This window comes from Mesoplodon mirus, assembly GCF_964341445.2.
Source record: "Mesoplodon mirus genome assembly, chromosome: 6".
NCBI classification, from domain to species: Eukaryota; Metazoa; Chordata; class Mammalia; order Artiodactyla; family Ziphiidae; genus Mesoplodon; species Mesoplodon mirus.
This window is the reverse complement of record NC_138982.1, coordinates 91990233-92004712: the sequence shown is the minus strand read 5'-3', so window position 1 is coordinate 92004712 and position 14480 is coordinate 91990233. Positions and strand designations below refer to the sequence as shown.

The window sequence follows — 14480 nt, the reverse complement described above, 5'->3', positions numbered from 1 at the left end:
TGAAGTAAACAATACAAGAGAAAGTCCAGCATAATGTATATGCCTATGAGGGTGAACAGAATCACTCTATCCCACCAACAAATATGTAAGGCAGAATGCAGTCACCCACAGATATACACAGGATTTGGAGCTGAGGCCCAGCTCTGCCGTAAAATTTTTGTGACCCTGGACAAATTGTTAAACCTATGAGCCACAGAATTCCCAAGAGGCATATGTAACAGATTAATGCTAGTAACTGAGTGTACAGGTTACGGAAAGCATGTAGTAAACATGAGTAAAATAAGACCTAGCTTCTGCCTTAGAGATGTCTTCTATTGAAGCAAAGTGAAAAGACCATACAATGCAGCAGTAAAGGGGGACACCAAAAGTGCTACAAGAATTAAGAAACAGATAAAATTTTAATAAGAGAAGTTGAACTTGAGCATTCCAGGGAGACAATTTAGTTGGAAAAGGCATATTGGTGGGAAAGTGGATATTTGGCTGAAATAGAGGGTCCAGGAAACAAAGTACCAGAATCTAAAGTAGTAAGGGCAAGTGGAGTCAGATCACAAGCCACAGGGTACCTTGAAGGGCACAAGTTTGGAGTTCACTCTGAAGCAGGGACATGATTCAATAAAGCCATCTCTCGAAATATTCATACAGACACTATTTAAAATAGATTGGAAAAAAAGACTAAAAGCAAAAAAAAGATAATTTAGAAAACTACTGCAATAGTCCAGTTAAAAGATAATGAAAGTCATACATGTGAGTGGGAATGGAATGAAAAATTGCAAGACAGTGCAGAATTGACCTGCTGTAATAATTGATTGGAAAGCCAAGAACAGAGAGGAAACAAATAATCAATTCTAGGCTTAGAGTCTGGGTGACGGAAGAAACAGGGTGCTGCTGGTAACAAAAATGTCCAAAGGAAATATGTCAGCTTCAGGAGAAGGGGTTAAGTTTGGTTTTAGACATGCTAATTTGAGGAAAGGGAGACATTACTGAATTTTGAAAGAACCAATTAAGAAAATACTATTAAGAGAGACCTTGAAGATGGTGGAGGAGTAAGACGTGGAGATCACCTTTCTCCCCACAAATACATCAGAAATACATCTACATGTGGAACAACTCCTACAGAACACCTACTGAACGCTGGCAGAGGACCTCAGACTTCCTAAAAGGAGAGAAACTCCCCACGTACCTGGGTAGGGCAAAAGAAAAAAGAAAAAACAGAGACAAAAGCATAGGGACGGGACCTGCACCAGTGGGAGGGAGCTGTGAAGGAGGAAAGGTTTCCACACACTAGGAAGCCCCTTCACGGGCGGAGACTGTGGGTGGCAGAGGGGGGAAGCTTCGGAGCCGCGAAGGAGAGCGCAGCAAGAGGCGTGCGGAGGGCAAAGCGCGGAGATTCCCACACAGAGGATCGGTGCCGACCGGCACTTACCAGACCTAGAGGCTTGTCTGCTCACCAGTCAGGGCAGGCGGGGGCTGGGAGCCCAGGCTCTGGCTTCAGTTGGATCCCAGGGAGAGGACAGGGGCTGGCAGCGTGAACACAGCCTGAAGGGGGCTAGTGCACCACAGCTAGCCAGTAGTGTGTCCGGGAAAAATTCTGGAGCTGATGAAGAGGGAAGAGACTTTCTCTTCCCTCTTTGTTTCCTGGTGTGCGAGGAGAGGGGATTAGGAGTTCCTCTTACAGGAGCTCCAGAGACGGGCGCGAGCCGCGGCTAAAAGCGCGGAGCCCAGAGACGGGCAAGAAATGCTAAGGCTGCTGCTGCCGCCACCAAGAAGCCTGTGTGCAACCACAGGTCACTATCCACACCTCCCCTCCCGGGAGCCTGTGCAGCCCACCACTGCCAGGGTCCCATGATCCACGGACGACTTCCCCGGGAGAAAACACGGTGCCTCAGACTGGTGCAACATCATGCCAGCCTCTGCCGCTGCAGGCTCGCCCCGCATCCGTACCCCTCCCACCCCCCGGCCTGAGCGAGACAGAGCCCCCGAATCAGCTGCTCCTGTAACCCCGTCCTGTCTGAGTGAAGAACACACTCCCTCAGGCGACCTACATACAGAGATGGGGCCAATCCAAAGCTGAACCCCAGGAGCTGTGTGAACAAAGAAGAGAAAGGGAAATCTCTCCCAGCAGCCTGAGGAGCAGCGGATTAAATCTCCACAATCAACTTGATGTACCCTGCATTTGTGGAATACCTGAATAGACAACGAATCATCCCAAAATTTAGGCGGTGGACTTCGGGAGCAACTGTAGACTTGGGGTTTGCTGTATGCGACTGACTGGTTTCTGGTTTTATGTTTATCTTAGTTTAGTATTTAGAGTTTATTATCACTGGTAGATTTTTTATTGATTTGGTTGCTCTCTTCCTTTTTTTTAATACATAGATATATATTTTTTCCTTTTTCTCTTTCTTTTTTCTCTGAGTGTCTATGTGTATGCTTCCTTGTGTGATTTTGTCTGTGTAGCTTTGCTTTTAACATTTGTCCTAGGATTCTGTATGTACTTTTTTTTTTTTTAATAAAGATTTTAGCACTTGTTATCATTGGTGGATTTGTTTTTTGGTTTTCTTGCTCTCTTCCTTTTTTCTTTTTTCTTTTTTTTAAACTTTACTTTTTTTATATTTAATACTTTTTTAGGTTTTATTTTAATAACTGTAATTATTTTTATTTATATTCTTTCTTTCTTTCTTTCTTTCTTTCTTTCTTTCCTTCTTTCTTTCTTTCTTTTTTCCCTTTTCTTCTGAGCCATGTGGCTGACAGGGTCCTGGTGCTCTGGCCAGGTGCCAGCCCTGTGCCTCTGAGGTGGTAGAGCTGAGTTCAGGACATTGGTCCACCAGAGTCCTCCTGGCTCCACGTAATATAAAATGGCAAAAGCTCTCCCAGAGACCTCTGCCTCAACGCTAAGACCCAGCTCCATTCAACAACCAGCAAGCTACAGTGCTGAACACCCTATGCCAAACAACTAGCAACACAGGAACACAACTCCACCCATTAGCAGAGAGGCTGCCTAAAATCATAATAAGATCACAGAAATTCCAAAACACACCACCGGACGTGGTCCTGAACACCAGAAAGACAAGACACAGCCTCATCCACCAGAACACAGGCACCAGTTCCCTCCACCAGGAAGCTTAAACAACCCACTGAATCAACCTTACCCACTGGGGGCAGACACCAAAAACAACAGGAACTACGAACCTGCAGCCTGTGTAAAGGAGACCCCAAACATAGTAAGTTAAGCAAAATGAGAAGACAGAGAAACACACAGCAGATGAAGGAGCAAGGTAAAAACCCACCAGACCAAACAAATGAAGAGGAAATAGCAGTCTACCTGAAAAAGAATTCAGAGTAGTCATAGTAAAGATGATCCAAAATCTTGGCAACAGAATGGACAGATAGAATGAAACGTTTAACAAGGAACTAGAAGAACTAAAGAGGAAACAAACAATGATGAACAACACAAAAAAGGAAATTAAAAATTCTCTAGAAGGAATCAATAGCAGAATAACTGAGGCAGAAGAATGGATAACTGACCTGGAAGATAAAATAGCTGAAATAACTACTGCAGAGCAGAATAAAGAAAAAAGAATGAAAAGAATTGAGGATGGTCTTAGAGACCTCTGAGACGACATTAAATGCACCAACATTTGAATTATAGGGGTCCCAGAAGAAGAGAAAAAGAAAGGGAGTGAGAAAATATTTGAAGAGGTTAGAGTTGAAAACTTCCCTAATATGGTAAAGGAAATACTCAATCAAGTCCAGGAAGCACAGAGAGTCCCATACAGGATAAATGCAAGGTGAAACATGCCAAGACACATATTAATCAAACTATCAAAAATTAAATACAAAGAAAAAATATTAAAAGCAAGAAGGGAAAAGCAACAAATAACATACAAGGGAATCCCCATAAGGTTAACAGCTGATTTTTCAGCAGAAACTCTGCAAGCCAGAAGGGAGGCAGGACATATTTAAAGTGATGAAAGGGAAGAAACTACAACCAAGATTACTCTACCCAGCAAGAATCTCATTCAGATTTGAAAGAGAAATTAAAACCTTTACAGACAAAGGAAAGTTAAGAGAATTCAGCACCACCAAACCAGCTTTAAAACAAATGCTAAGGGAACTTCTCTAGGTGGGGAAACACAAGAGAAGAAAAAGACCTACAAAAACAAACCCAAACTAAATAAGAAAATGGTAATAGGAAAATACATATCAATAATTACCTTAAATGTAAATGGATTAAATACCCCAACCAAGAGACACAGACTGGCAGAATGGATACAAAAACAAGGCCCATATATATGCTGTCTACAAGACACCCACTTCAGACCTAGAGACACATACAGACAGAAAGTAAGGGGATGGAAAAAGATATTCCATGCAAATGGAAATCAAAAGAAAGCTGGAGTAGCAATTCTCATATCAGACAAAATAGACTTTAAAACAAAGACTATTACAAGAGACAAAGAAGGACACTACATAAAATCAATGGATCAATCCAAGAAGAAGATAAAGAATTGTAAATATTTATTCACACAACACAGGAGCATCTCAATGCATAAGGCAAATACTAACAGCCATAAAAGGAGAAATCAACAGTAACACAATCATAGTAGGGGACTTTAACACCCCACTTTCACCAATGGACAGATCATCCAAAATGAAAATAAATAAGGAAACACGAGCTAGAAATGATACATTAAACAATATGGACATAATTGATAGTTAAAGGACATTCCATCCAAAACAACAGAACACACTTTCTTCTCAAGTGCTCATGGAACATTCTCCAGGATAGATCATATCTTGGGTCACAAATCAAGCCTTGGTAGATTTAAGAAAATTGAAATCATATCAAGTATCTTTTCTGACCACAATGCTATGAGACTAGATATCAATTACAGGAAAAAATATGTAAAAATTACAAACACATGGAGGCTAAACAATACACTACTTAATAACCAAGAGATCAGTGAAGAAATAAAAGAGGAAATCAAAAAATACCTAGCAACAATTGACAATGAAAACATAACGACACAAAACCTATGGGATGCAGCAAAAGCAGTTCTAAGAGAGAATTTTATAGCAATACAATCCTATCTCAAGAAACAAGAAACATCTCAAATAAACAACTTAAACTTACACCTAAAGCAATTAGAGAAACAGGAACCAAAAAACCCCAAAGTTGGCAGAAGGAAGGAAATCATAAAGTTCAGGTCAGAAATAAATGAAAAAGAAATGAAGGAAATGATAGCAAAGATCAATAAAACTAAAAGCTGGTTCTTTGAGAAGATAAACAAAATTGGTAAACCATTAGACAGACTCATCAAGAAAAAAAGGGAGAAGACTCAAATCAATAGAATTAGAAATGGAAAAGGAGAAGTAACAACTGACACTGAAGAAATACAAAGAGTCATGAGAGATTACTACAAGCATCTATATGCCAACAAAATGGACAACCTGGAAGAAATGGACAAATTCTTAGGAAAGCACAATCTTCCGAGACTGAACTAGGAAGAAATAGAAAATATGAACAGACCAATCACAAGGACTGAGATTGAAACTGTGATTAAAAATCTTCCAACAAACAAAAGCCCAGGACCAGATGGCTTCACAGGCGAATTCTATCAAACATTTAGAGAAGAGCTAACACCTACCCTTCTCAAACTCTTCCAAAATATAGCAGAGGGAGGAACACTCCCAAACTCATTCTACGAGGCCACCATCACCCTGATACCAAACCAGACAAAGATGTCACAAAGAAAGAAAAATACAGGCCAATATCACTGATGAATATAGATGCAAAACTCCTCAACAAAATAGTAGCAAACAGAATCCAACAGCACATTAAAAGGATCATATACCATAATCAAGTGGGGTTTATTCCAGGAATGCAAGGATTCTTCAATATATGCAAATCAATCAATGTGATACACCATATTAACAAATTGAAGGATAAAAACCATATGATAATCTCAAGAGATGCAGAGAAAGCTTTCAACAAAATTCAACACCCATTTATGATAAAAACCCTCCAGAAAGTAGGCATAGAGGGAACTTACCTCAATATAATAAAGGCCATATATGACCAACCCACAGGCAACATTGTTCTCAATGATGAAATACTGAAACCATTTCCTCTAAGATAAGGAACAAGACAAGGTTGTCCACTCTCACCACTATTATTCAAAATAGTTTTGAAAGCTTTAGCCACAGCAATCAGAGAAGGAAAAGAAATAAAAGGAATCCAAATCGGAAAAGAAGAAGTAAAGCTGTCACTATTTGCAGACAAAATAATACTATGCATAGAGAATCCTAAAGATACTACGACAAAACTACTAGAGCTAATCAATTAATTTGGTAAAGTAGCAGGATACAAAATTAATGCACAGAAATTCTTGCATTCCTATACACTAATGATGAAAAATCTGAAAGAGAAATTAAGGAATCACTCCCATTTACCATTGCAACAAAAAGATTAAAATACCTAGGAATAAACCTACCTAAGGAGACAAAAGACCTGTATGCAGAAAACTATAAGACACTGATGAAAGAAATGAAAGATGATACAAACAGATGGAGAGATATACCATGTTCTTGGCTTGGAAGAATCAACATTGTGAAAATGATGTACTACCAAAGCAATCTACAGATTCAGTGCAATCCCTATCAAAGTACCAATGAAATTTTTCACAGAACTAGAACAAAAAATTTCACAGCTTGCATGGAAACACAAAAGACCCTGAACAGCCAAAGCAATCTTGAGAAAGAAAACCAGAGCTGAAGGAATAGACTCCCTGACTTCAGACTTTACTACAAAGCTACAGTAATCAAGACAGTATGGTACTGGCACAGAAACAGAAATATAGATCAATGGAGCAGGATAGAAAGCCCAGAGATAAACACATGCACATATGGTCACCTTATTTTTGATAAAGGAGGCAAGAATATACAATGGAGAAAAGACAGCCTCTTCAGTAAGTGGTGCTGGGAAAACTGGACAGCTACATGTAAAGAATGAAATTAGAACACTCCCTAACACCATACACAAAAATAAGCTCAAAATGCATTAAAGACCTAAATGTAAGGCCAGACACTATAAAAACTCTTAGAGGAAAACAGAGGCAGAACACTCTATGACATAAATCAAAGCAAGATCCTTTCTGACCCATCTCCTAGAGAAATGGAAATAAAAACAAAAATAAACAAATGGGACCTAATGAAACTTAAAAGCTTTTGCACAGCAAAGGAAACCATAAACAAGACAAAAAGACCACCCTCAGAATGGGAGAAAATATTTGCAAATGAAGCAACTGACAAAGGATTAATCTCCAAAATATACAAGCAGCTCATGCAACTCAGTATCAAAAAACAAACAACTTAATCCAAAAATGGGCAGAAAAGCTAAATAGACATTTCTCCAAAAAGATATACAGATTGCCAACAAACACATGAAAGGGTGCTCAACATCACTAATTATTAGAGAATGCAAATCAAAACCACAATGAGGTATCACCTCATGCCGGTCTGAATGGCCATCATTAAAAAATCTACAAACAATAAAAGCTGGAGAGGGTGTGGAGAAAAGGGAACCTTCTTGCACTGTTGGTGGGAATGTAAATTGATACAGCCACTATGGAGAACAGTATGGAGGTTCCTTAAAAAACTAAAAATAGAACTACCATATGACCCAGCAATCCCACTACTGGTCATATACCCTGAGAAAACCATAATTCAAAAAGAGTCATGTACCACAATGTTCATTGCAGCTCTATTTACAATAGCCAGGACATGGAAGGAAACTAGGTGTCCATCGACAGATGAGTTGATAAAGGATATGTGGCACATATATACAATGGAATATTACTCAGCCATAAAAAGAAATGAAATTGAGTTATTTGTAGTGAGGTGGATGGACTTAGAGACTGTCATACAGAGTGAAGTAAGTGAGAAAGAGAAAAATAAATACGGTATGCTAACACATATATATGGAATCTAAATAAATAAATAAATTGTTCTGAAGACCCTAGAGGCAGGACAGGAATAAAGATGCAGACATAGAGAATGGACTTGAGGACACGGGGAGGGGGAAGAGTAAGCTGGGACGAAGTGAGAGAGTGGCATAGACTTATATGTACTACCAAATGTAAAACAGATAGGTAGTGAGAAGCAGCCTCATAGCACAGGGATATCAGCTCAGTGCTTTATGACCACCTAGAGGGGTGGGATAGGGAGGGTGGGAGGGAGATGCAAGAGGGAGGAGATATGGGGATATATTTATATGTATAATTGATTCACTTTGTTATAAAGCAGAAACTAACACACCATTGTAAAGCAATTACACTCCAATAAAGATGTTAAAAAAAAGAAAATACTTTAAAGATAATCAGAGGAAATAAAAGAAATTGCAGGGGTTAAAGGAGTAGGAGGTAGTGAGGTATACACCAATTTGTGGGAACTAGTCTCCAAAGATGGCCCTCCAGGGAGCCAAAGTCTCTAGTATTTGCAGCCATGTGTAGACCTTACCCCTGTGACTCATCACTGTTAGGAGTCACACAGAATCACTCCACTGTATTGTAAGCCTTCCTCACAAGAGTCTTTGCCCCTTTGGTCTCTTGGAATATTTGCTTTTATTGCCCTGAATTGCCACGTAATAAGTCCAACTCCCCTGTGCCTGCCATGCTATGAGGAAACCCAAGTTAGCTACATGGAGAGGTCACACAAAAAGAGAGATTTCCAGCCAGCCCCCAACTGTCTAGCTATCCCAGCCCAGGAGCCAGACACCCAAATGAGTAAACCTTCGGATGATTCCAGTCTGAACAGCCATCTGCGATAAGCCTGTCAACCCCCAGAACCAAGAGAGAGAATAATAAATTACTGTTTTAACTCTAAGGTTTTGGAGTGATTTGTTACATATCAATAGATAAACAGAACATTACTTTTTGGTCAAGGAGTCAGATTAAGACAGATATGGACAGACTTTGCTTTTTTCTCAAAATACCATTCTTAGTATGGAAAAGTCTTTTTTGTTTTTTGCAGTGGGTGAATAATGCCCATATGGAAGAATATTTTATTCTTTGGAACAAGAAGGAAATAAATGGATGAGTGAATAACTTATAAGGTGAAGAGAGAAGTTATAATTAATGGTCTTAACCTTATCAGTAAGATGTTAACATTTATTAAAAGGAAGGATTCAGAAAGGCAGGGTTAGAGGTCTGTTTCTCTTCTAAAATAAAACAAAGTGAGTTAGAAGAACAAAGAACTTCTGAGCAGCAATGAAATTCTACAGGAAGTTGGAAAGTATAAAATTCACACCTAATTAGTATGGATCTATGGTGAACCTATCAACAGTTTTATGATTTTATGACTTCCTACTAAAATATACAGAAACAGAAGAGTTCCTGAGGATGAATGAGAGGCAAAGAGTATGAAGAGAGTGAGGTCTTCCAGGGCTCACTTGGGCTGACAAAAGAAGATGAAGCCGACAAGGGCAAGGAGTGAGAATATTTGAGTTGAGGACAGAATCGATACAAAATGCAGAATACAGAAGAGACGGAGGAAGAGAGGTCCTAAGTCCTCACTAGATTTATATTTTAAGATAATTGGAGGTGGGTTGGCAGGGACAGTGGAAAGAAAGAAAGAGAAGGAAAAGCAGGGTAGTTGTGTTCCTACTCAACATGGTCTTTAAAGGAAATTAATGCTAAACGTTTCAGGAGTCACTCAGTATCTGAAGAAATTCTACATTTTTCTGGCCACCATCCACAAAGATCAAGCTTTATTGTTGGTTCGTCTTTCCTGGATGACTATAAACTCTGCTCACAAGGACAATTTGGCACCAGCTACTTGCTCTGTGTGATCTCAAGCAAGGCTCCTCTCAACTGCCAGGAGGTAAGGCAGCTCTTACCTGTGATCTGATACTAGTCATTCTAGATGAGAGTTGGCAGTGTAGAGATTAATGGGCTCAGTGAAGAAAGAACATGTGATAAAGTTTCTCCTAGTGTTGGCTCGTTAAAGAGATGCCAGAGGACATGAAGGAGAAAAAGTTCTCTCCTCCCCACAAAGCTATTTGTGCCGCCATTTGTTCAGAAGGACTCAAAGTACCTGAGCCCCGCCGTGGAATGCTCCCAACTCAAAGCCATCCTTCAAGAGAGAAGCACCACTCATGAGCTAGTGGTTTCACTTGTCCAGCCTACTTACTACATCATCACTAGAGAGACCCACAAGGAACATGGACTGGAATTCCAATGAAACCAGAAACCACTGTCAGGGTACCTTCAGGAGATGGTCATGTGAGTTTAACAATCACTGAGATTAGACCTGATCTAGCCAATCTGAAAATCTCTAGCCTCCACTAGCAAATACTTTGAGTCACCAATTTGCTTTAGCTTCCTTTTCCTTCCCCTCCTCTGCCTACTTCCATGTCCTAAATCCTCAAGGAGGGCTTGGCAATGTTCCTTACCTTAACTCTGGTCATCTGCTCAACATGGGTCAGGACATCATTCACTTTGAGCTGCAGGTCACTCTTGTCTTTTTCCAGTGTCTGCTCGACCTGTTGTAGATTTTCTACCTGGCTCTCCAGCTCAGCCAGGCTGTCTCCGTGCCTCTTTTTCAAAGAGACAGAGGTTGCCTCAAAGTGCGGTGTGGACTCTTCCATGTCTCGGCAGAGCTTCTGGAATTTTGTTTCTTGTTTCTTAGTTATTTCCAGCTGAGCCAAACTGGCCCCTCCTGTCTCCTCCAGCCCCTCATTCAGATCTTCCAGCTCTCGGTGAGGTCAGTTCTCTCCCTTTCTACCTTGGCTCGAGTGGTCCTTTAAGTTTCCAGTTTGTCTTTCAAAACCTGTATCTGAGTCTGTAGCAATAAATAATTTTGATTTTACTAAGCACTTGTAGCATATTTTATATTCAAGAGCTCTACTGTATTTTTTTTCTCACAACTAACACTTTTGGTTCTCATTTTATAGTTAAAGAAGATAGAATACAGAGAAATTAAGTGATTTGATCCAAACCAGTACCAAGAGCAGAATTAAAATTTGTAATTCCTCCCAATTTCCCAGGCCTTGATGATAAGCAACCTCCTTATACTATATACATGAAGAGGAAATTTTAATAAAGAGCACTTTCCAAAGAAATAGAAAATATTTTTCATATAACAAAGAATCACTTTAAAGAGAGCTTATTTAAAAAAATAACATGATGAATGTTATATACAATACCTCATTTATCTGGAATTTGCTTACCTGACAACCTCAACTATTGGAAACTTCGGCAAAAATCTGATTAATAGACTAAATACCTCTGAGTTCAAGCAGCTAACTCATAAGCATCAATTTAATTTTATACACAATTCTGACAAACCTGGTTACTTGGTTTCTTAGCCTGTAGGTGACTTAAGGTAGCAGGAAAATTGAAATAACAAATAAGTTTAATTTGGTGGAGGAATTAGACTACTAAATTGCATAGTAATCTGATATCATTAGAAACAGAATTAAAAGACAAAGAAAAGAAGTGATAAGAACTCTCAGAGCCCAAAAGTCTTTCCGTGTAATGGCAAAGAGCTCGACAAATCTTGATAGCATCATTGTGGGACAGTACAGTAAAACCAAGGATGGTGGGCTTCCCTGGTGGCACAGTGGTTGAGAATTTGCCTGCCAATGCAGGGGACGTGGGTTCAAGCCCTGGTCTGTGAAGATCCCACATGCTGTGGAGCAACTAGGCCCGTGAGCCACAACTACTGAGCCTGCGTGTTTGGAGCTTGTGCTCTGCAACAAGAGAGGCCGCGACAGTGAGAGGCCCGTGCACCATGATGAAGAGTGGCCCCCGCTCGTCGCAACTAGAGAAAGCCCTCACACAGAAACGAAGACCCAACACAGCTAAAAATAAATAAATAAATAAATTAATTAATTTAATTAAATTAAATTAAAAAACAAGGATGGTCATTAACATCATCTTAAATAATTAGGCATAGGTTAGAGTATAGGGAAAAAAGGATAACTTCTATTTTAGAATATTAAAAATTTCATTAAATAAGAGTATGATTGCTGAGAGGAAGCTAATTTCTAGACCAACCCAATAAGTAAGGCTATCTAATCTGTAGATGAGTTATGACAGAGAAGGTGCCAAAAAATGTATGATTTCCACATCCAGGTAATTGTGATCCCCTTCCAATTAGTTATCTTGAGATCCAATACCTTTATTTATAACAATACTGTCACTGAACCAAACATTTCTGAAACATTTCTTTAGAAATAACCTTTAGTGCTACAGTAATCAAGACAATATGGTACTGGCACAAAAACAGAAACAAAGATCAATGGAACAAGATAGAAAGCCCAGAGATAAACCCACACACCTATGGTCAACTAATCTACAACAAAGGAGGCAAGGATATACAAAGGAGAAAAGACAGCCTCTTCAATAAGTGGTGCTGGGAAAACTGGACAGCTACATGTAAAAGAATGAAATTAGAACACTCCCTAACACCATACACAAAAATAAACTCAGAATGGATTCGAGACCTAAATGTAAGACTGGATACTATAAAGCTCTTGGAGGAAAACATAGGCAGAACACTCTTTGACATAAATCACAGCAACATCTTTTTTGATCCACCTCCTAGAGTAATGGACATAAACACAAAAATAAACAGGTGGGACCTAATGACACTTAAAAGCTTTTGCACAGCAAAGGAAACCATAAACAAGATGAAAAGACAACCCTCAGAATGGGAGAAAATATTTGCAAATGAATCATTGGACAGAGGATTAATCTCCAAAATATATAAACAGCTCATGTAGCTCAATATTAAAAAAACAAACAACCCAATCCAAAATGGGCAGAAGACCTAAATAGACATTTCTCCAAAGAAAACATACAGATGGCCAAGAAGCACATGAAAAGCTGCTCAACATCACTAATTATTAGAGAAATGCAAATCAAAACTACAATGAGGTATCACCTCACACCAGTTAGAATGGGCATCTTCAGAAAATCTACAAACAACAAATGCTGGAGAGGGTGTGGAGAAAAGGGAACCCTCTTGCACTGTTGGTGGGAATGTAAATTGATACAGCCACTATGGAGAACAGTATGGAGGTTCCTTAAAAAACTAAAAATAGAATTACCATATGATCCAGCATTCCCACTGCTGAGCATATGCCCAGAGAAAACCATAATTCAAAAAGACACATGCATCCCAATGTTCATTGCAGCACTATTTACAATAGCCAGGTCATGAAAGCAACCTAAATACCCACTGACAAACAAAAGGATAAAGAAGTTGTGGTATATATATACAATGGAATATTACTCAGCCATAAAAAGGAATGAAATTGAGTCATTTGTTGAGACGTGGATGGATCTAAAGACTGTCATACAGAGTGAAGTAAGTCAGAAAGAGAAAAACAAATATCGTATATTAATGCATGTATGTGGAACCTAGAAAAATGGTACAGATGAACCAGTTTGCAGGGCAGAAGTTGAGACACAGGGGTAGAGAACAAACGTACGGACACCAAGGGGGGAAAGCCGCGGCAGGGTGGGGATGGTGGTGTGATGAATTGGGCAATTGGGATTGACATGTATACACTGATGTGTATAAAATTGATGACTAATAAGAATCTGCAGTATAAAAAAACAAAAAGCAAACAAAAAGCAACTAATACTAAACTTTCTTTGGGTTATTTGTATGGAAATATGTTAATATAAATGTTTCAGACATTAAAAAAAAAGAAAGAAACTTTAGAGAGTTTTTTAAAATCATCAGGGTAAGAAAATTTGTATTTTGGATAAATTGAACATTTTTTGGATAAAGTATCATTTGAAGAGAAGTCTGGTGAATATGATAGGCAATCACTTGGAGATTAATATTGTCTGAAAGCTTGCCCATAAAGCAGTGAGACTGGTCTAATTTGGCTCAAAATATCTCAGAAGGTAATAATCAGAAAAAAGTTCCAAAATTATTTAGAATAATAGTTACATTAGTGACATAAATACTTAGCTTCAAAGGAAAAAAATCCATCTGCATGTATACATGAGGAGTTAGATATATCCATGCTTTAAATTACTTTATAATATGGTCATATAGTATAAAACAGTTGCCTGGTCTAAAACTTATAAATAGCTGTCCATTATCAAATAATGTTTTGAGGCTACATGTAGCTACAAGACAGATTTTCAGCATAATTGCCTTCTAATCACAAAAACTAATCATCATAAAAAATTAAATTGGTAGCATTGAATGCTTACCATGGGTCAGGCACTGAGCTTACCACTTAAATGTACTGTTGCATTTAATTTTAGCTCAAAGGTTGTCAGGAGGATTAATGAGTAAAAATGTAGACGTCCAGGGTTTTAGCACAATACCTAGTTTATGTCAAATGTTCAACAAATTAGCTACTTGTTTTTTATTATCTTCATGATAAGGAAATCTAAGCTTAAACAGTAATGTTCTCCAGAGTCACATATCTATAGAATGCCAGGTTACCTTCTCAACCA

General features: G+C 38.9%; 1 protein-coding gene across 1 annotated transcript in view; it reads right to left on the bottom strand.

Moving 5' to 3' along the window:
• MYH15 (myosin heavy chain 15) overlaps positions 1-14480 on the bottom strand; it is a gene marked incomplete at both ends in the record, with an annotated part of 184460 nt that overhangs the window by 63425 nt on the left and 106555 nt on the right. Inside the window, 3 exon segments of the mRNA XM_082624363.1 lie at positions 10448-10752; positions 10755-10797; positions 10801-10836. Coding sequence (XP_082480489.1) covers positions 10448-10752; positions 10755-10797; positions 10801-10836 — 384 coding nt within the window.